We start from the raw sequence: 21,790 nt of genomic DNA on the forward strand, positions 1-21,790 counted from the left end.
GTCTGGTTCTGGGCTCCTCAGCTCAGCAAGGACATGGAGGGGCTGGAGCGTGTCCAGGGAAGGGAACGGAGCTGGGAAGGGGCTGGAGCCCCAGGAGTGGCTGAGGGAGCTGGAAAGGGGCTCAGCCTGGAGCAAAGGAGGCTCAGGGGGGACCTTGTGGCTCTGCACAAGTCCCTGACAGGAGGGGGCAGCCGGGGGGGTCGGGCTCTGCTGCCAGGGAACAGGGACAGGAGAGAGGGAACGGCCTCAGGCTGGATATCGGGAAAATTCCTTCCTGGAAAGGGTTGTCCAGCACTGGCACAGCTGCCCAGGGCAGGCGTGGAGTCCCCATCCCTGGAGGGGTTTCAAAGCCGTGTGGATGTGGCACCTGGGGATACGGGCAGTGGTGGCCTTGGCAGTGCTGGGAATGGTTGGAACTGACGATCTTAAAGGATTTTTCCAAATGATTCTGTGATTCTCTAATTTGAAGTTCCTGCTGGTTTTCCAGATTCTCAATGAAATACCTGGAGTTTACCAGTTTGAGATGGATTTTGTGCTTACACATGTCTGAAGTGGGTTCAGATCAATCAAGATCAGAAGCAATTAATAGCTGTATATTGATTGCTATACTTTTATTTCCCATTCTGCTTTTTTTGTTGTCTTTTTCCCTGGTAGAAATGCACTCTCTACTAATCACTGAATGGAACTCCTACAACCCCATATACAACAATTACACTGCTTTTAAAATTAGCCCATTATTTATATGAACATATAAATTGTTCCACTTTTACACAGCACAACTTCTCTCTGTATCTGCAAATTGCTCCTGAGAGCTGTGAGCTGGACATGAGTTTATTTACCAGTTGTTAACAGATGATTTTTGGACTGCAAATTTGTTGTAGCTTTTTCCAACATTAATTTCTAATAGGTTGGGTTTTTTTCCATCTAGCAATACCCTTGAAAGAGCTCTCCAATAGGTCTGACAGTCCACAGAGAGAAGCTCCTGACATATAGATAGCCCTGGCCTGCAGCAAAGAGTCTTTCATTTCCACCTATTATAGGGGAGCCATAAATTCTGGGGTACCTCAGTCCTGCTCTTTCCACGGCCACTGAACTTCCCAGACACAGCAAAATGACCCAAAGCCATTTTAAGATTTAATTCTGCCCATTTGTCCCTTTTTTCTCCTCCTGCTGAAATCTCTGCATATGTTCTGTAATTGCCAGCCACACAAAACAATCATAAAAAGTCCCTGGTAGGAAAGAGCTGTTGTTAAAACCTTAATTTCTAAATATAAATCTTTCTGTTCAGCAAGGTAAGGGTTGTGTCTGGACTCTGCCAAATATATTGGGAGAGCTCCTTCTGATTTGGAGCTGAGCATTTCCACAAGTTCCATCACTCACTGAATAAACACAGTTTGACCGTTCAAAAACATTCCCAGTGGAGAAAAATAAAGAAAACTCAACACCATCAGTTTTTTGGTGCTCAGAACCAAGACAGAGAAATCCACATTTATTCCCTTAAAGAAACCACACTTCCAGGGATGGTGAATTCTTAAGTGCCCCCTCACAGAAAGTGGTTTAGCATCTATAAAAACAGCCCATAAACATCATGTCACACCTCTGGTGGCCAGTGAATCTAAGTTACAAGGGACAGAGAGATTTCAGTAAGAAAAGTCCCCAGTACCACAGGAACCACTTCATGTTAGGGTGGCCAAAAAGGCTTCTCCTGGGATACTTGTTCTGTTCTGTTCGTCTGCCCCAGTTTGGATTCCCCGGCTGCTGTCAGCCTCTACCCCTCGTCACTCCCCAGAGCTCCCCATTGCTCCCCGTTCCCTGCTCCCGCCTTTTCCCTGGATAAAACTGTGAGCTTTGGGATCACGTTGGTATCTGCCTCTGCACCCTTGGACAGTGTAGCAGCAATAAATGCTCCTGGCAGAACGCACACAAACGCCCTTCTGGACTCTTTGGTACCGACTGTAACACTGAACCCACCCGTGCGGCTGTGGGGGCACGCGGGGCCCCGCAGAGCCGGGCAGGGATGGTGTTACACACCCCTCAGGAGAACAGCTTCGTGTCCTTGAAATATTCCCCAGCAATTTTTATTTGGGAGCAAAGTGGCCATCAGCCAAGGCTTCAGCAATATCTTAAGCCCCAAGGAAGGCCGACGCCGCTGCAATGTTGGCTGATAGATAGTTTATATCCAAATAAAAATGGCTTGAAAATACATCAAGGACACACGAGCAGCTCTGTTGATGCTGGTGGTGGGGTTTGCATGGAGGCAGAGAAATGAGATGTGTCAGCTCACACAGGCTGCAAAAAGCTGCTGTGATTGTTGTTCAAAACCCACGCTGGGACAAAGGGGACGGGAAGGTTTGGGTGTCACTGGTGCAAATAGGCTTTCCCTCCTAGAGGCAAGAAATGAAGGATTTGGAAGGGGGAAAAGAACCAAAGAGGAGGTTTCCCAAATATCATGGTGGTTGTTATTTGTCATTATCTGACCCAACAGAAGGTTTGGGACTTCAGGAGGTAAAAGAAGAGGCCCCCAGAACGGCCAGATCCAGAGGCAGTTAATCTTGTAGGCTGAGAAGACAATGTGTTATTCGTTAATAACATTATTTATCTATTGGAAGGAAAATTACATGCCCAAAGGGGCTGTGCTAATGGGAATTTCATGTGAAAAAGGGGATGAGGTGCCAGCTCAAGCCCAGGGCTGCAGCAAGGCCCTGGAGCACTCACCCCACAGCACACCAGGGAATCATGGAAATGTTTAGGTTGGAAAAGCCCTCTCAGACCATCGAGAGGTCTCATTCCCAGCACTGCCATTCCCAGCACTGCCAAGGCCACCAGTGAGCCATGTCCCCAAGTGCCACATCCACATGGATTTTAAATGCCTCCACTCCCTGGGCAGCTCTGCCAAGGCTGGGAAGCCCTTTCCATGGAGTTTTCCCATTACCGAAATCTAAACCTCCCCTGGCCCAGCCTGAGGCCGTTCCCTCTCTCCTGTCCCTGTTCCCTGGGAGCAGAGCCCGACCCCCCCGGCTGCCCCCTCCTGTCAGGGACTTGTGCAGAGCCACAAGGTCCCCCCGGAGCCTCCTTTGCTCCAGGCTGAGCCCCTTTCCCAGCTCCCTCAGCCGCTCCTCAGAGGATTTTCAGCACCCCGCAGGTGCTGGCAGGCGCTCACGTACCCGACAGATTCAGGGACGGACCGGACTACATTACCCAGCGCGCACCGCGCGGGCACGCCCGCCTCTTCCTTCCCTCCCTCCGCGGAGCGCCACGGGACTTGTAGTCCTCGCGCCCCATGTGAAGTTCGTCCCGAAAAAGTTCCCGCACCTTTCCGGGTACCTGTCGCTCCTCGCAGGGGGGCTGCGCCATTTCCATGGCGACGCGCCCGCGCAGCCAATAGGGAGCGGCGTTCTACCGGCGGGGGAGGGCGACGGGCCAATGAGGAGCCGCCTTGCTGCGGGGCGGGCTGGCAGCGCGCTCGGCGAGTCTCCTTGGGGCCGTCCGTGTGTCCGCGGGCCGAGATGGGCGGCGGCGGCAGCACTCGGCGCGTCACCTTCGAGGCGGACGAGAATGAGAATATCACCGTGGTCAAGGGCGTGCGGGTGAGCGCGGGGCCGGCCCGGGGCTCGCCGGGGCGTTGCGCGCTTGGCCCGGCCCGGCCCCGGCTCCCTCTCTCACTGCCTCTCCCCTTCTCCCTCGCCCGCGTCCCTGCTCCTGCCTCTGTCCCTGCTTCTGTCCCGCTTCCCTCCGTCTCCCGCAGTGATTTCCCCTCTCTCCAGGCCAGCTGGGATAAGGAGCCGTGTGCCCCGCGTGGTGACCCGTTCTAGGGGAAATCTGTAACTACAGGAGCTCGGTTTGTCTTTCCCTGACCTCCACATGCCGGAGCTCCTCCCTTTCCCGTGTCCTGCTCCCGTTCACGCTGAGTGTCCAACTTCCTGTGCGCCCCGAGCCGCTCTCCGTCTCTCCCTGTTTATCAGCGGTCCCAGCATGGTTTGGGTTGGCAGGGACGTTAAAGAACACCAGTGCCACCCCCGCCATGGCAGGGACACCTTCCACCACCCCAGGTTGCTCCAAGCCCCGTCGAACCTGCCCTTGAACACTTCCAGAGATGGGGCAGCCACATTCAGTTCCAGGGCAGGTGGCGGGAATGCCGCCCCTGTCGTCTGTAATATTCCAAAATACGACTTGTGACACAAGGAGCTTGGGGAATTCTTGCAGCTTAGGAATTTTTCCATGGGAGACACTATGTAGCTCGTGTCAGGAGTGATAATAACTTACCACTTATTGCTGCTTTTAGGGAGGAGTGGTGCAGGAAGAGCATTGAGAGTTCATTCTGTTGCAGCAAACTCATATTTTCATTTCTGGTCATTTAATGCTCTTGAGTAAATAGGTGACAGCGATATAAATGTAATATAAATTTATATATTCCACACAGAGCAGAGTTCATGTGCTCTGAAACATGGCACAGGTTGCTCAGAGGAGCTGTGGCTGGCCCTAAATCCCTGGAAGCATCCAAGGCCAGGCTGGATGGGGCTGGGAACAACCTGGGATAGTGGGAGGTGTCCCTGCCCATGGCAGGGGGTGGAATTAAAAGCCCTTTAAGGTTTCTTCCAACCCAAATAATTCTGTGATTTGACGACAGAAGTTAGAAACCGAAAGTTCTTATGCTGATAATTCTTTTACTCTTGTTAGTTTTATCCAGGGCTTCCATAGATCTGAAACTGGAGGCTGCTCTTACTCTGTTTGAGTCTGTACAGTTTGGGGCAGTGTTTTTCTGTGTGCTTGCATCAACATCCAACTGAACTTTGTGTTCAACTGTGACCACTTGTGTTGTGCAAGTCCTTTGAGGGCTTTCCCAGGATGAAATTCTTCCTGGGTTGAGTGCTCTGCACCTGAGAAAGGCAAATTAAATCACTGAGAAAGGCAAAAATGCTGATTAATTACCAGCAATACGCCCAAAGGTGTTACTTCCTTTACTCTTCTCTGTATCCTCTCAGAGAGCCAAAATCTTCTTGTTCTGTTTGTTTGGAGCACTCACCTCACAAGTAAGGGGATTGTTTTGTGCTGGGGATTGAATTTTAGCAGCTGTCATGTCTTACAGAGAGGCTCCAGGCTCATTTTTAAAAAGCTTCATTCCATTTGGAGGGGAAATGGGGAAAAAGAAGAAGCTGCAGTGTGACCCTGTTGTGTTTTACAGTTGTCTGACAGCGTCATCGATCGGATGAAGGAACCTTCCTCACCTGGGAGACAGCACCGAGGATCAGGTGCAGGTTTGCTCCTGGTTTTCTGCTTTTAATGTGAAAACAGGAATCAGATGTGCCCTTCAGAGCATTGTAATGAACTCATTGCCCTTTTGCTGAGATGATTTTTTTGACATTAACTTTTTGGCTCATCTTTAGCTTTGCAGACTTTTAGAGGAATGAAATTCCTCTTTGTTTTCCTCTGGCTGACATTCAAGTGTAACACACAAATTAGACTTGGCTTTCCACGCTGTTATCCATTGTTAAAGACTTAAAAAAAACCCCAAACACCCCAGAACAAGCAAATACCCAAATATGTCTTGAGTTCTGAAGTGCAAATTCTTGGTTATTTAATCAAAACTGACTTTTATTCTAGCGAGGTTCTGCTGAAATACACTTAAGCAAACATTAAAAAGAGAATGTGCTCTTTTCCTACCCTGGAATGGTGGAAGTAAGTGATTTACAGCTCACATAGATCGATGGCTTTCTTAACTTGTTATATTTTGTTACTGAGGGCTGTTGAAATGCATCAAACCTCGTGCCAGGAATGCTCTGCTCTAATTTAAAATCCTTCAGCACAGCGAGCACAACGCAGCTGCTGCAGGAGCGAGGAGCAGTGGCAGAGATTGGAACAGGTGATTTGTGGACTCCCTGAAACCTGGGAAGTTCAAGTAAGGCTCTTATCAGTGCTCCAGAAATATTCATGATAGCAGAATTCCCCAAGGGCCTTTTGCCTTGATACTTAGAGAAAACCCCAGCAAACTCAGCACTGATTAAACACCTGTCCTGTGGCAGCCTTGCAGCAGGACTTGAGTAAACAGAATTTAGCATCTTTCTTCATTCTGGAGCATAAAGTTGGTTTCCTGTTGCTTAATTGGAGGGGTCTGTATCCCAGAATCCCTGAGTTGCTTGGGTTGGAAGGGACTTTAAAGATGCTTTCATTCCAACCCCCTTCAATGGGCAGGGAACCATGGACAGGGAATCTTCTTTTTTAAAAATTTTTTAAATAGTAGCTTTTTCCTTGTGTTCCTATATTTCACTGTGGTGAAGAAATTATTGTAGAGAGAGGATTTTTATGGAACAACACTTGCATGTCTTAACTGCTTTCCCTGTGGTGTTTGCTGTTCATCCTTAAATGTGAGTTACGGGAAAATCCTGGGATTTTGGGGTGTGGGGACTGGAGGTGAGGGCTGTGATACCCCAGAAATTCTCTGCTAATTCACACTGTTGCATATCTTGAGCTTTCATTTTTGTTTCTATTTGGGAAATAGTGCATTTTATTTTTTTTTTTTTTTGTTATTTTTATTTATTGAAAGACTTGGAATGAGTCCATAGTTTATCGGGGAGAATGGAGCACCTGTGCTATGAGGAAAGGCTGGGACAATTGGGATTGTTCAGCCTGGAGAAGAGAAGCTTTGGGGTGAGCTCATTGTGGCCTAAAGAAAGATGGAGAAGGACTTTGGACAAGGCCTGGAGGGACAGGAGCCAGGGAGTGGCTTCCCAGTGCCAGAGGGCAGGGCTGGATGGGAGATTGGGAATTGCTGGCTGGGGGGGTGGGGAGGGGCTGGAATGGAATTCCCAGAGCAGCTGGGGCTGCCCCTGGATCCCTGGCAGTGTCTGAGGCCAGGCTGGACATTGGGGCTGGAGTAGCCTGAGATAGGGGAAGGTGTCCCTGCCCATGGCAGGGGGTGGAATTAAAAGCTCTTTAATGTCCCTTCCCATCCAAACCATTCCAGGATTCCATGAATTGCTTGACCTTCTCAAGCTTGCAAAACCTTAGGAGTATTTTTCCTTTAAGAACTTGTGGTTTTGGTGAAGTGCTTCTGTATCCCAGACAAAGAACACTTTACATAAATAAGGAAAGATGTCTAGAGGGAGAAACATTAGAGCTCTTAAACCCAGCCCTTTCTTCAAGGCAAGCCTTTGATAGCTTTTGGTGGAGGAATAATGGCTTAGGTTACGTGAAAGAATTTGTGTCTTGTTGCTTGCCAATAATGATGAATTTATTCACTTCAGTTTGGGGTCAGAAAATGAAATTACATCCACTTACACTGAAATCTGACATCTAAAGACAATGTCTTAAAGCATCCCAGCTTGCTTGGCTCACCTGCTGGCTTCTGAGTAATATTAAATGCACTAAAATATTTAACAAGTGTAAAATCTTTCAAGTCTGTCTGTAATTCCTAAAGCAATATTGATGGGAAGCAACTCGGTCAGACAATGAGGTTTTGTTTTTTTTTCCCTGGGTGTGTTTTATACCTAAAACTTCAGACAAAGGGAATGGTTTAATTCATTTAGCTTAGTGAATATTGAAAAACTAACAGTTTATTAGGGAAAAAAAAGAAGAAGAAATGCTTAAATTATTAAGAGGCTGAGCATCTCAGCCAGCCATTTCTTTCCCATTTGCAGAAACAGGTTCTATTAAGGACACAGAGGTTTTTTTCTCCTTTTTTTTTTTTAAACTGCATTTGTTATTCTGTTCTCATGAGAAGAAATCAGCCAAGGCCCCATGTGACAAAATATTGGGCAGGGGTGTAGTAAAATGAGGCCTTCTGTGCCTCCTCAGGAGCTGGGTTACACCTTGCTTGTTTTCATGGATTAATTCTTGTGGATTGGTGTCTTTTTTTGTGTTGCTGTCTGGTTTTGGGTGCAATTTCAGTGGCTCTCGATACCTTGTCAGAAACATACCAAGGTGTTACTGGGATGTTCAGGAATGAGGATTTCAAGTGTTGGGTTCTAACTGGAGACAAAACCAGGATTTAGCTGAACTTTAGGAGAACAAACTTCACCTTTTGGTTGTGGGGTCACATAGGAGAAAGCTCTTGGGGGGCTTTAGGGAAGGTGGGAGATCCTTAAGGACAACCTATTCCTGGTGCATGAACAGCACATTCCAGTACTCAGGAAAATTATTGGATCCATTGTGAGGCTGGTCTGGTTAAAAGGGTAAAAATAAGGCCAGCATGAGGTGGAAGCAGAGAGAGACTGGAAAATGAGGGGATTTGGGGGTCAGCAGAAGGTAGAGGTGTCATTCACCTCAGCTTCAGCCAGGAGTTCAGCTGTCCCTCCCAATATTCCTGTATCCTGGTTAGAAACAACTCCTGTGGCCCCTCCCACCCTGAAGGATTCTGTGATCCTAGGATTTGGGTGTGCAAATCCATTTGCTCAGTGCCACAGAGCGTTTTTAATTCTTAAAAGATGGAAAGGGCCCACTGTGATCACTTGGATTTGTGCAGCCAAGGGAACGTGGCTGAGAATTTTAACGGCAGAATCATTGCCCTCATTCCTTGTTTGTTTTTAAGATAAGTTTTTAAAATTGAATGTTTTTGAAGAGTTGCAGCACATCCTGATGAGATTAGTAACTATGGATAGTTGGATACTGCATGAAAAACTGCATTAAAATTGGAATGTCTCAGGAGAAATGTTGTGGGCAGCTCTGCACTATTCCTTGTGAGAATTATTCTGTGTTGTCAGTTTTTGTGAGCACCTGGAAGTTTACAAATTTGGGCTGAACTTCTGCCAGGTAAGCAAGAATCCTCTGCAAATAAACCCTGGCAGTTCTTTGTCCTTTAATGTATTAATTGCTTCTATCCACCTTTTTGTTCCAACAGTACTTTTTCTCTGCATGAACTGAAAGATGAAATGAACTGACATTTGTGATGTTACTTTCTAGAATTCCTCTTATTTTTAGAACAGGAAAAAACCTGAGGTTTGGCAGTGCCTGGGTTGATTCCCTTTGCTGTGAGACACCTGGAAAGCTCAGGCAGTTCCTGACATGGATTTTCCACCTTCCTTCCTGCACCAGGAGCCAGGAGAGCTTGGGTTCTGCTTTTGATTGTGTTTATTTGCCCTCCTCTACTTGCGGCTCTGGGAAGTCTTTCTAAAAAGTGTTTTAAACTTGTACTGGAAACCTGAAATAAATCAAGAGGGACCCTCAGGCAACACTGAGGTGGATCACTGATGGCCTGGAAGGCCATGATTTGCTTGTTATAAATTAATATTAGTAATATCTTGCTACTTAGTAGTCACACAGTTTCTTGGAGATGACTTTTCTTTGCAGTGATGTCCATTGATATCCTTTGGGTTAAAGGTGTTGATGGAAGTGTTTTATTATCCAAAGGTGAAACGTCTTGTAACTCACCAGATTGCTAAAGGTGCCAGAGTTTTAGTGCTGTCAGTGTAACAGCAAATCCTTAGTGGAGCCTGACATTCCTGTCACTGGATTGCAGCAGAAGAGGGAAGATGGAATTATGCAGGGGAGTTGGAGGAGGTGCTGCAGAAATTAAAGTTTTTGCTGTCTGTGTGACGTGCAGGGTGTTCTGTGGGTGCTTTCAGGTGGCTTGGTAAGGCCTTGTCAAATGGTGCTGAAATTCCTGTGAAAAACTGGTGAATCATGGGAGTTGAACATGGAAAATGTCCATAATTGTGGAAAAGGAATATGCCCCATCCCTGGAAGTGTCCAAGGCCAGGTTGGACAGGGCTTGGAGCAATGTGGGATAGTGGCAGGTGTCCCTGGTGTGGCAGGGGGTGGGAATGAAGGACCTTTAAGGTCCCTTCCAACCCAAACCATTCCATGAACATCTAGAACCGGATGAATTTTCACCTTGCAAGGTGTGAATGAAAAGCTGGAATGTGCTGGCTTGCTCTCCTGTGCTATATTCCCAACATTTGTTTCACTCCAAAGCAGTATTTTGGATCTCCACTGAAGCACTGTCGTTGGGATTTCAGCAGCCCTGCACCTCTGGGCTGCATGGCTCAGTTGCTTTTTAAGTGCTGAGACATTCCATGGAATGAGGCATTTTACACTAAAGGCAAGCAGGAGTAAAATGCAAAAGGTGTTGGAACATGTCCTGTTGTGTGAATGTGATGTTTTTAACCTATAATTGATGTTACCATGAACCTCATCTGCTCATGTCTGTTGTTATCCTGATGGGGTGTGCAGTGATCTAAACCCAGAAACTCCTACAAGAACAATTTATAACTAAGTATATCTAAACATGCTCCAAGAAATGCCATTTGTGTAAACGTTAACCTGGAGTTTGACATGGCACAAATTTGGGTTGGTTGAAGAAAGTTTTTTACCAATGAAGGCAGGGAGTCCCTGGCACAGGGTGCCCAGAGAAGCTGTGGCTGCCTCTGGATTCCCTGGAAGTGTCCTAGGACAGGTTGGAACACCTGGAGATAGTGGAAGGTGTCCCTGCCCATGGCAGGGGGGACTGGATGAGCTGAAAAGTCAAAAGTCCATCCCAAGCCATTCTGGGATTCTGTGTTGCTGTGATTGTGCAGTTGAAAGGCCAGGCCAAATGTAGGAGAGGTTTTTCTGTCTCTCCCTTCCTCTCTCCCTCTGTTTCTTTCGTTGGAATGAAACAATCCCGTTCAACCTGGAATGGGAAGAGTGGCCCCAGTGTGGGAGGTGTTTAAGGCTGAAATTGCAGTGAGTGATTCCCAGCCCCCCTTCAGCTCCCACTGTTGCTTTATTTGTTATTCAGTGTTGGGAAGGGAACTAAAGAAATGAACTCTGAGGTTTCCAAGGGTTCTGCAAATGGAGGAATTCAGTTTTTCAATCAGTGGGATTGAGCTGTGGTTTTGTTTTGTTTCCCTACATGAGGGCCAGGGCAAAAGCCAATTTATCCCACGAATATTGTCAGATATTGGGGGACATTAAATTGATTTAAAGGTTTCTCACTTTACAACTGATGGAGAACTTGGGCTATTCCAGGTGGAATTTAAAGGAAGAGCCCTGGATGTGCCAGGTCCTGTCCTCATACGTAGAAGTGAATAGGTCTCAGGCACACTCACTGCAGTGACAGTCACTTTCTTCTGCAGTTTTTTGCCTTTTACAAATGATTTTCTGTGCGTGGCTTCTTGCAGAGAGGCAGAATTTATTTTTCAAGGAGCTTTCATTTAGAAGTGTCGCTTTTTGTTTCCATTTATTCTTAGAAACAGATACTTTTTATGTACTGCCTTCCACGTGCTTTTTGGGTCTCTGATGGATTTGGGGAAATTAAATTCATGCTATTCTGCTTTAGGCTGCCTGTGCTCTCTTAGGGTTTGCTGAGTGCAGGCGTTGGCTCTCCAAATCTTGTGTAGTGCACAAATAAAGGGATTTTTGTCGTAGCTGCTGTTTAACAAGCACATCCAAAGTACTTGCTTAGCAATGGCTTGTGAGTTAAAAGTTAAAACCTCCTGCTTTTTAATGTGGGAGCGCGAGATTTGTGCTTGTTAAAGCATCATCTTCCAGTACTTAGCAGGAAAATCATTTTGGAAAACAACTGTTGGTGGCTGGTGTGTGATTCTTCTATTAATTTCTAGTAAGCGCAATTCAGGAGGGAGAATTAAGGCACTGGGCACAGTTCTTGGAGCCCTTTGCAAAACGTCAGGAAATAATGACTTTTAAGGCCTAAATCTATGCATTTATGGATGGAAGTGGTGCCATTGCCTTTTACTAGTTCTGAGTAAATTGTTTTGTAGTTAAATCCTGGAAAAAGCTTTAGGACTTTAAGCCTGGCCTTAGGCTGAACTTGCTGAGATGAAGCCAGAGTTTATCCACTCTTTATGAGCCAGACTTGTGTGGTGGGGCTTTTGAGTTTTGGGGCTTTTATGTGTGTTAAAATTAATAAAAAACCTATCTAGCAACATGTTTTTTTTTTTTCTTTCAGTTTTTCTTAATTTTACTTTTTCCATTAGAAATCAGAATTTGATGGAAGAAAATGCTGTTTGGGGAACATTTGTCGTGGTCTTTGTTAGAAATCTCCCATGTGTGTCCTTGCAGAATTGTCTGTGTTCTGTCCTATTCCTCTCTTGTCCTTCAGAGACCTTCCTGGGATTATAGGTCAAAAAGCCCAGATAGCTGGCTCAGATAAAGAGCTTTGTAATTTAAGGGATTGTTGGAATAGAAGTCATCTGGAGCAGTTTGAATGATTTTTTTTTTTTTTTATCTTAAAGAACAAAATAAAAAATATTGACAATTTTAATGAGATAAACCCAATGAGTAAATTAGAGCTGTTTGATTTCACCAACACAAGTCCTGATAGCACCAAGCAAGGAAATTGCCATTCTGCTGTGTAGAATCCTCTGTGGTTTTACAGTACAATAGTTATTCTTATCCAAATTTATCTTTGCACTGACTGAAGGAGCAGAGGAATTTAAGTGCATTTTTTTCCTTTGTATTATTGAAAAATAGCACTTGTTAGATGTAACACAACTTCAGCAGCACAAGGAGACCTCCAAGTAATAAAACCTTTATGTTTTAATAGTAAATTGCTACTTTTCTTCCCATTCCGATTTATTTACCAGCGAGAGACTCCTCGGTGTGGTACAAAAGAACACTTTAAACCTACGATTTAATTGCATAAGATGAAAAGAAACACTTTGTTTTATTCTTTCATCTTCAGGCTGCAGCAAAGTGTTCCTAAAGCTCTTCCTCACTTGTCAGCTGAGGCAGGTTAAGTGTTTTTTGTTGGTGCTGCTGCTTGAAAGCTTCGTGCAGTTGTTGTTTAGTTAAACAGGAGGTACCACTTAGAATCCTTTTCCTCAGCCTCAAGGGAATGGGAAAAACTTTATTGCCACAATAAATTATTGCCACAATTTTTTTCCCCATCCTGCTTTCCTTGTGTTCTGAACTCTTTGACTTTCAATGGTGTCATATTAAAAGTTTTGAGCAACACCAGGCTGAAAATTGGGCTTCGGCTATTCCTAGCTGCTGGTTGAAATCTAAATTTAGGAAGTAAGGAAAGGACATTTCTTCCCTATTTTTTCAAGGTTTGATGTGTGCCTCTGGCAATGCTTCATGGAGCCAATTTATCAGATACTCATTTTTAGCTTCATTAACCATGTTTGATTTCACCTCTTGTTAATCACCAAAAAACAAGCATTTAATCTCAGCTGTTCTTTCAGGGTGGGAGATGGTGGTTCTTCCCAGAAAGGTTCTGCTTCCCCTTAATCTCTGGAACTTTTTACTGAAGGAGTTGAATGGTTTATCCAAGATGCTTCACTTTTTGTTTTTTTACCTTTTCCTCCCCCTTTTCCTCCTTTCATGAGAGGGAGGCAGTTTATCCTTGAAAAAGCTCTCAACTATCCCTGATGCTACTAATTGACATTTCTCAACAAGAGGAGATGGCACCAATTTAGGAAATTTAAGGAGAAAAAATAATAATATCCAGAGAAATGGGTAGGAAAAATTAAAAGGCAGCGGTTGTTGAGAAGAGTGATTTTGGTGTTAATCAGAAACCTAAGGAAGCTGGAATTTTTGGAGGAGCACCACTTGTATCACATCACTTTGGTCAAAACTTGGTGGCTCTTGTGTTTCTGTGCCAGTGTTGAACACATTTATTTCTGCTTTTATTCTTCTCTGTTTGCAGAAGAAAAGAGAATGTTCTACTCCAAGTGAACCTCAGAAATGCCTCAATTTTCCGGGAGCATCTTCAGGATAATCACATTATTCTTTCTCCTTGAGATTTTCATATTTCACCTCTTGCAGCCTCTTTTTCTTCCCTGTAGTACCTTGGTTTTCTGTCTGCTCACAACTTGCAGCACTAAAAAGCCACCATTTGTAGTAAGCATTGCATCAGCTGAGACCAGTCATTTGTACAAGTGATTTTTATTAGCAGATCTCATTGCAAATCATTAAAAATGCAGGTGTTGGATTAATGTTGTTGTGAGAATTTCAAGCATTTCAGTGTTGTCCTTTATTTTTAAACAATTTCTGAATAATGAAAGTAACCATAAACATCATGATTACACATTGTTTACAGCCTGTTTTCAGTTATTATTAAGAGCAGCATTACAGGGCTGAATATTGGGCTGAAAACACATTCAAAGTTGACAATACTGGAGCTGTGTGCTGATAATTCAATAAAAAAAGCTGGTTTTGCTGGAGTTGGAGAAAAAGCATCAAAATGTGTGTAAGTCACTTTTCTTGAGAGAAATGAATGCTTGTGCCTGTGCACCAAGTTATTGAGGATGCACATGTTTGAAATGTGAATATTGGCTATTTTTAAGCTGACTTCTTGGGTCATATTACATGAAATAAATGTTTTTCCACTTGGGCACTAAATTAACTTCCAGATTATTCTCCAAAATAAACAAGCTGTTGTATGGGGTGTCGGAATCTGGAAACGTTGTCCTCAAGGCATCAGGAAATACTTGGAAATTCTCCTGTACTTCCTTTTCTAAGGGATTCCCATGTCCAGGACATTGTACAAATGTTGAAATTCCAGTCAGCAGTTCCAAGCCTGAACGTGCTGGAGTTTTCATCTGAGCGGAATAAACAAATTCTGCAATTATGGTTTCTCTGCTCCGATGGATGCTTTGTAGCAGCCTCTTGTTATAACCTGTCTGAATGAACAGGAGATGAGATTGAGCACACCACAACAGCTGCTAAAGATCCACTTATTTCTCACTTCTGCTTTCTTTGTACCCAATTTGAGATGAAGTGATTGCTTTCAGATTTTGTGCAGCCTTTCGGTGCCCATGTCATCGATAAGTGAAATCAGGACTTGATACAGAGATAGTCACCTTTTCTAGTTTTGCTCAATATTCAGGTTCTACTGGAACATTTTTTAATCCCTTTAAAATTTAGTGCTCGGGTGTTAAATGGCTTTAAATGTGCAGTGTGGGAGTTTGATACCCTGATTGATCTTCCCATGCGACTCCAGCCACTGAGAAATCTGTTTAATGGGATCAGCAGAGGTATTGATGAGTGTTATCTTTGGGTGAAACACTTTTTTCTTTCATTAACCTTTACCTGTAAGGACACTTCCACTGCTTGTTTTTTTCACAGGATTATGGATTCTTACGTTTTCCTCTCCCTTCTCTCCTAGAATATTTTTATAATTAGTTTTAGAGGTAGATTTCTCAAGGACAATTAATTTATTCACATGTTTTTTTAAATCTTGCCAATGGGTTGGTGTCAATGGCACTGTTGTAGAGTTTTGTGGAATTCATAAGAACTTCCTCAGAGGGATTTGCTCAGGACAGATGGGGAAAATTCATAGTGGACGTGGATCTGCTGCAGAATGGTTACAAAAGTCTCTCTTAAAACACCTTTTCCATCATTATTGTCCACTTGCTCTTTGCATCATTCTTGTCTTTTCCTGGTTTAATTGCAGATTTGCTTCTCTGAATCCCACCTGCTTCCCCTTCTACCTTATCAGGGCTTTTAAAATTCTACATTATCCTTTCCATCCTCCTTCTTGCTGGATTTCTTCACTCATTTAGGTTGGAAGAGACCCTTAAGATAATGGAATTAAAGACTGGTTTGGCTTGGAAGGACCTTAGAGATCATTTTTTGCCATGGGCAGGGACACCTTCCCCTATCCCAGGCTGCTCCAAGCCCTGTCCAGCCTGGCCTTGGGCACTTCCAGGGATCCAGGGGCAGCCACAGCTTCTCTGGGAAATCTGTGCCAATGTCACCACCTTAAATAAAGAATTTATGTCACGCACGTTTGATCTGTGACATCAAGGAACAACTGGATGTGGCACTTAATGAATGGCTTTAATGAACATTAGTGGAAATGAGTGGTGGGTGCAGCTTTGGGGTGTGCTGATACGAAGAGCAGAGCCACCTGCTCCACAAACAGTTGGAACGGGAACATTTGACAGTAAAATTCTGTGCCTGCAGCCTGTGTTCCTGCCCATGGAAAGGTATAAAAATAACCTCCCTCCAAGGCCTTTGTGACAGTGATGAGCAGCTTTGTGATTTCCTTATTCCTGCCCAAAGTAGCTCCAATGCAGAGCTGAAATTGGGGAAAATTGACTTTTCAGTGCCACCGATAGTGCACAATCACAGCTGGAGTTTCCTTCTTAGAGGTGATGGTGGTAGATGATCTGAACATCAAAATTTGCTATTTTTGGAGCCCTGGCAGTGCAGGGAGGCCCATTTGGGAGTGTTGGACTGAGCAGGAGTGGTTGGCAATTCTTTGCCATTAGTGGTGACTTCTAAGAGATGTTTTAGTTAAAAAAACCCTTTTTTACTCACCTGCTATGTGTAAAAATACATAATTATTTCCCTGTCCTCTGCACTCGTAGAAGGAGTTTGTTGAAATACATGTGAAAGAATTTAAAACAGATTTTGTCCAAGAAGATGAAAAGGACACCAGTAAATTTCCCTGCACTGTCAGATAAAGTAGCTTTACAATAAACTTCTGAACCATAAAGATCAGGAACTGGACAACTTAAATTGTCCTGAAAGGACACCACATGCTTAATCCTCTTGAAAGCAGAATCATCAAATCCTTCTTATCATTGCTTACAATATGATTATTTTTTTTTTTTTAATGTTGAATTACAGAATCCTGATTCTTTTATCCATTGTATTCCACAAGAAAAAAGCCTTCCAGTGTGTGTGGAGTAGGGATTACTAAAACAGCTGAAATGGGAATTTTCTCCACTGCTGTATTCAGTCTGAGGCAGGGATAGTGTTTTAAAGGTGTGTGATACTTCTGTTTCATTATTTTTATTAATTATTTCAAATTAACAGGAGGGCAGAATGACTTATGGCTAAATAGCTGCTGAAATGAGTTATTATCTCTCTATTTTATTACAGAGGTGGGGGAAAAAGATGGGTTATGAAAAAGGTTTGGTTGAAATCACTCCCTCCCTTCCAGGGCCATTGAGAACGATGGAAAAAGTAACATTAAAACTCTGTGAAGTCATTTATCCACACAGCAGGAGTTCCTGCAGAAACTAAAAATTAGGGGAATTTTTAACTGGCTTTTTAAACTCAGTGCACTTCTTGGTGGGAAATACCTGATTTTATGGGCTCTCACGTATTTCGAGATGTACTGAAGATATTTCATGTTTCTACTCTTGCACAACATCCCTGTATCTGTCACCTGTTTATCAAATTTAAAGTCCTCTAAGACAGGATATTTCAAAATATCAGAACTATGTCAAACCCACGTATTTTTGGTAGTGTGAATCTCAGAAATGAATTATTTTTGTAAAACAGAGCCGTTAGCACAGGCAGGTACAACCTAATTCAAAGAATCACAGGGGAAAACCTCCTAATCCTGTTTTTTCCAGCCCCCTCATAAATCCAATGTGATTTGCTTTATCCCAATATTAACAGGATATTGAAAGGAGACTATTCCAAATATAATAGGAAATAACTTTGTTTTGTTACTTCTAGACCATGCACTGTCTTGTTTCTAATTGAAATTAGTATAAATTGATTGATATCCACATTTACATTGGAAAATAGAGAATGTAATTATGCAAGAGCGCCTTTGGAAAGTAAAATATTAAATATTTTTAAATTATGCACACTTAATTGCATTGTTTTTGTATTTCATTATCCTATGAACTCATCTGAAATATTCCTGCACATTACTAATATTTAACAGTTAATACAAATTTCTGTCTTTGGAGGGGAGCTTTGTTTGTACTGAATTCCTGATGGGAGGAAGTTTCTGGAACTGGGGATTTCAGTGGAGAAGTTGCTGGGTGTGTTGGTAGTTAAATTTGTATCAGTCTGAAAGTAGAGTTTGTTCTTCAGAATGCTCTTTAATAATATTTAAGAAAACCCACAACAGTTTAAAGGCTGCTTTTTGAAGCACGTAAATGACTTTTTAAATGTTTTTAGGGTTTTCTTTCTGCTGCTGGGCTGGAGGGATGGTTCATTATTGTTTTCATTGAGTGCAAGGCTAATTTGGGTTATTTTTAAGGTTAAGGATCAGGTACAACAGTGTTTGAAACCCACTAAATTTAAAAAGTAATTATCTCCCAGCAATACTTGATGCACTTTAATTACAACATTTTCCTGTCTCCTCTCCTGTGCTGCTCCCAGCAAATCCAGGGCTCTTTGAGAACCAAAAATTAAGGAAAGCAGAGTAGATTTCATGGTGTCATTGTCTTCCCACCTGATTTAAACACACCAAGTACATATTCTACAGCTTTAATCAACATTGAAATCATCTCTTCTGCTCTCCCAGCTTGCTCCAAGCCCCATCCAACCCAACCTTGGATAATCCCAGGCTGCCACAGCTTCTCCGGGCAACCTCTTCCAATGTCTGAGGAAAGAATTTCTTCCTGTTGATATTGAAGATTTTTGTGTGACCCGTGGAATTTAGATATGGACCAAACCGGCGCTTTTATTATGCAGAAAGACTAAATCAAGGCAATTTGCATATTATAATATTTGCATTTTACACATCTTAAGTTGAAATGTGGGGAAAGTATTTTAATTGTGGAAGACCTCTGATCAGTGTGAGCCGCCAGTGTGAGCAGCGAAGGCACCAGGCACGTGGGCTTCCTGCTCCAATATTTATGAGCATTAATGCACAATTAGGAATTTTCCTGGTGACATCTTCATTAACTCCTCCGAAGCTGTAGCAGCTGAGGCCGATGATGAGGCTGAAGGCAGCCCTGAGGTGCCCTGTCCCAAAGGAGCTGGGTAATGGTCCTACTCACAGTGATGGGAGAACTTCCCCTTGGATGGCATCCGTGGTTTGACTGCCCTGATGTTGTTGTCAATACCAGATGCCAGAGGTGAATGGAAGAAACTGCAGGAATTCACTGGGAATTGGTTTTTCCAGCACAAAAAGGAGTCTTCCTGTGGCTGGCAGTGATTGGGAGATACCTTGGAGCTGTGTTCTCTGTTTGGGGAACGTTTCAAGGGAAATGCTTCAAAGGGCTTGTGGTATTGAGTCCATGAATTTTGGCGGAACTGAAAGAGTAAAAGCAAAGCTTACCCTGGCTTGAAGTGTGGTGTGGAAAGGCTGATTGAACACGGTGCTGGAGGAAGTGTGGAGGTGCCTCATTTTTGACTAATACTCCATATTCTTTAATTCTTTACATCCTCTCTTCCCCTTCAGCCTTCTTTCTTTCTCATGTGGAGCAAATCCAGAGGAGGCCACGAATTTGATAAGGAGCACCTTTGCTACAAAGACAGGTTGGGAAAGTTGGGGCTGTTCAGCCTGGAGAGGAAAAGGTTGTGTGGAGATCTTGGAGCGACCTTCCAGTATCCTGCAAGGATCTCCACTGGCCAGCATTTTTCTTTTAAATAGCCAAGCTTAACTAGAAGGAAAAACAAAACTTGGTGGGTTTTTTTGTGTTGTGTTTTTGTTGTTTTTTGGGTTTTTTTAATTCATTTTCTGAACATTACCTAGCTAAGTGTTTTCTAAAAGGCATTTGATTGTATCAAACCTAAGTGTCTCTTCATTAATAACTTAATGCACCTGCCCTTTCCAGAGAATTTAGTGAAGGTGCCTGCTAATAAATGCTGTTTACTTTAATGGGTTTTTTCCAAACGCCCAGCTAATGGGCAGCTTCCCAGCTCTGCAGGCTGGAAGTTATTTGAATAATTTGTCCATATCACATTGCTGATTTCTCAGGCTAACATTTCTGAGGCTGCAGGTGTCTTCTTTCCCTGAGGTTTGTTGTTTACTGCTCGGGGTGTAATCCTGACATCCTGCTGATTGTTTCTTTTCCGTGAAGCTACTGCTTTAGAGAGAGAGGAAAAAAGATATGGATTTGGATCTTGTGATTAGCAAGGGCTGAGGAGTTGGAGGCAAATACTACAAGAGTTTATGTACCAACCTGTCATAGACCTGGAGGATAAAATTGCTGATGGTTCCTCAAGAATTAGCATCACGTGAAGCTTTGCTCCCATCCTGCCCATGGGTGATCTTTGGAGTTCCAAGGCAGAGCACATTTTATGCATCTGAAACCTCAGGAACTGCTGGGAAGTGAGAAGTCCTTCAGTCTCTTTTGCTCCTCTGTCCTTGTCAGTTGTCCCTGTAACTATCCAAAGCCTTTTGGACCCTGGGGAAATACATTGGATTTCTGGTTCCTTATTTGCCTGATTTTGAAGCACAAGTGGGAGAATAAATACAAAGGGTTGAGCAAATGGCTTTGCATACTCTATATAAATATATTTTTAATGGAAATCAGGGTTTGTGACCTTTTAAAAAGGTGGTGGAATAAGCCTTTTTCAGGTTTGCCCACGGATGTTGGATGGATTGGAATCTTCGTCTCTTGTCTGGAGAAGACTGAATGGACAAGTGTTGAAATCTGCTTTTTCACGAGGGCATGTAGTGACAGGACAAGGGGGAATGGCCTGAAGCTGAAGGAGGGTGGGTTTACATTCAGTATTAGGAAGGAATTGTCTTTCAAACTTTTCCTAAAGAATAAGTCAGGGTGCTGTATCCCAGAGGCCACCAAAATGGCAAAACCTTGTGCCTGTACCGTCCCTGCTTGGTTTGCCCAGATCCTGGCAGGAGCTTTCTGGTTTTCATCACTTTTGACCCTGTCTGGATTCGAGACTCCCTCCAAAGCCTTTCCCTCAGTGCCCTCCACAGCTGGACAGGGGAGAGAAAATAGAATTAATAGAATTCCCAATCTCCTGGGAATCTCAGCTCTGGAGCAGCTGCTGCCCCTCCTGCCCTGCCCTGGCTGTCTGCAGGGCTGTTCCTCTCATGTTCTCACCCTGCTTTGCTCTGGCCAGCTGCACAAAACTTTTTTTTTTTCTTCCTAAATCCATTATCCCAGAGGCATCACCGCCATTCCTGGTTGGCCCAGCCTGGTGGGTCCATCCTGGAGCTGGCTGGAATTGGCTCTGCTGGACATGGAGGAAGCTCCCCGGAACCACCCCTGTAGCCCCTGGTACCAAACCCTGCCCACACAAACCCAGTACAGCCATTCTGTGTCTGGGCTGTTCCACAGAGCAGTTTGGTGCCTCTCAGAGCGTTGTGCAGCCTCAGCTGGGGGTGCTCCATTCCCATTATCCCCATGGTTTTCCATTCCCATTATCCCAGGTGAACGGTGCCAATCAGACACCCATCCCCGTGGCGTGCTGAGGGGACAGAATAGCTATTCCTGGCTGCAGCACTGTGGGGTTTGGAGTGTGTTCCCATTACTGCCCATCTCTCCAGATTGGTTTGTGATGGGAGCTGTGCATTAAACACTCTCACACTCAGGGGGTGACTTTTTGTGCTCCTCTAGGAGCAGGGATGCAGTAAATCCTAAATATACTTGCCTGAAAATCTTCCCCGTTTGTCTGCTCTGGGATGAAGTTGGCGCTGATTTCAGTATCCTGAAGAGCTTCAAATATTAAAGGGGGTGGTGGTGGGAATGGCTATGCAATAACAATTTAATTTTTAATATAATACATTAATATTTTAGCCGTCTTGCACCCCCCCCCAGGTTTAACATTCTCCAGTAGTTCAGTGGTCAGCTGTGTGTTTGTAATGCCCAGTAGTGTGAGCAGAGATGGCCGTCAGAAATGTTACTGCTTTATCTAGAAACAGTCTTTTCCTGATCCTCTCTCAAATAAATTACCTTTTCTCTTTTTAAATGCTTCTTGCCCTAGAACAAATGCCTCCTCCTTGTAGAACTGCAATTATTTTTTTTTTAAACTGAAACATCATAAAGCTCCCATTTGGGAGCTACCCAATTATATCTTACAATAATTCTATCGAATGATCTATAGCTCCACTTTTATTCCCTATTAGTATTTGGCTGATCGATGGGCAGCCTAATTGATTGTTAAGGTCAAATGTCTTTATTGGCTGGTGCCCGAATCTTTCCTCATTATGACATAGACCATCCTCTGGTCTGTTGGAGTTCTT

General features: G+C 43.9%; 1 protein-coding gene across 1 annotated transcript in view; it reads left to right on the forward strand.

Annotated features, from left to right (window-relative positions):
* Nucleotides 1-3,407: 3,407 nt before the first annotated feature.
* Nucleotides 3,408-21,790, forward strand: part of LOC121673434 (MICOS complex subunit MIC19-like) — a gene marked incomplete at its 3' end in the record, with an annotated part of 34,561 nt that continues 16,178 nt past the window's right edge. The window contains exons 1-2 of the mRNA XM_042046728.1: nt 3,408-3,587; nt 5,183-5,255. Coding sequence (XP_041902662.1) covers nt 3,507-3,587; nt 5,183-5,255 — 154 coding nt within the window. The remainder of the gene's footprint in view (nt 3,588-5,182; nt 5,256-21,790) is intronic.

This window comes from Corvus kubaryi, unplaced genomic scaffold (assembly GCF_017639235.1).
Source record: "Corvus kubaryi isolate FWS band 111438036 unplaced genomic scaffold, C.kubaryi_AGA036_p1.0 65431, whole genome shotgun sequence".
In the NCBI taxonomy this organism is placed as follows: Eukaryota; Metazoa; Chordata; class Aves; order Passeriformes; family Corvidae; genus Corvus; species Corvus kubaryi.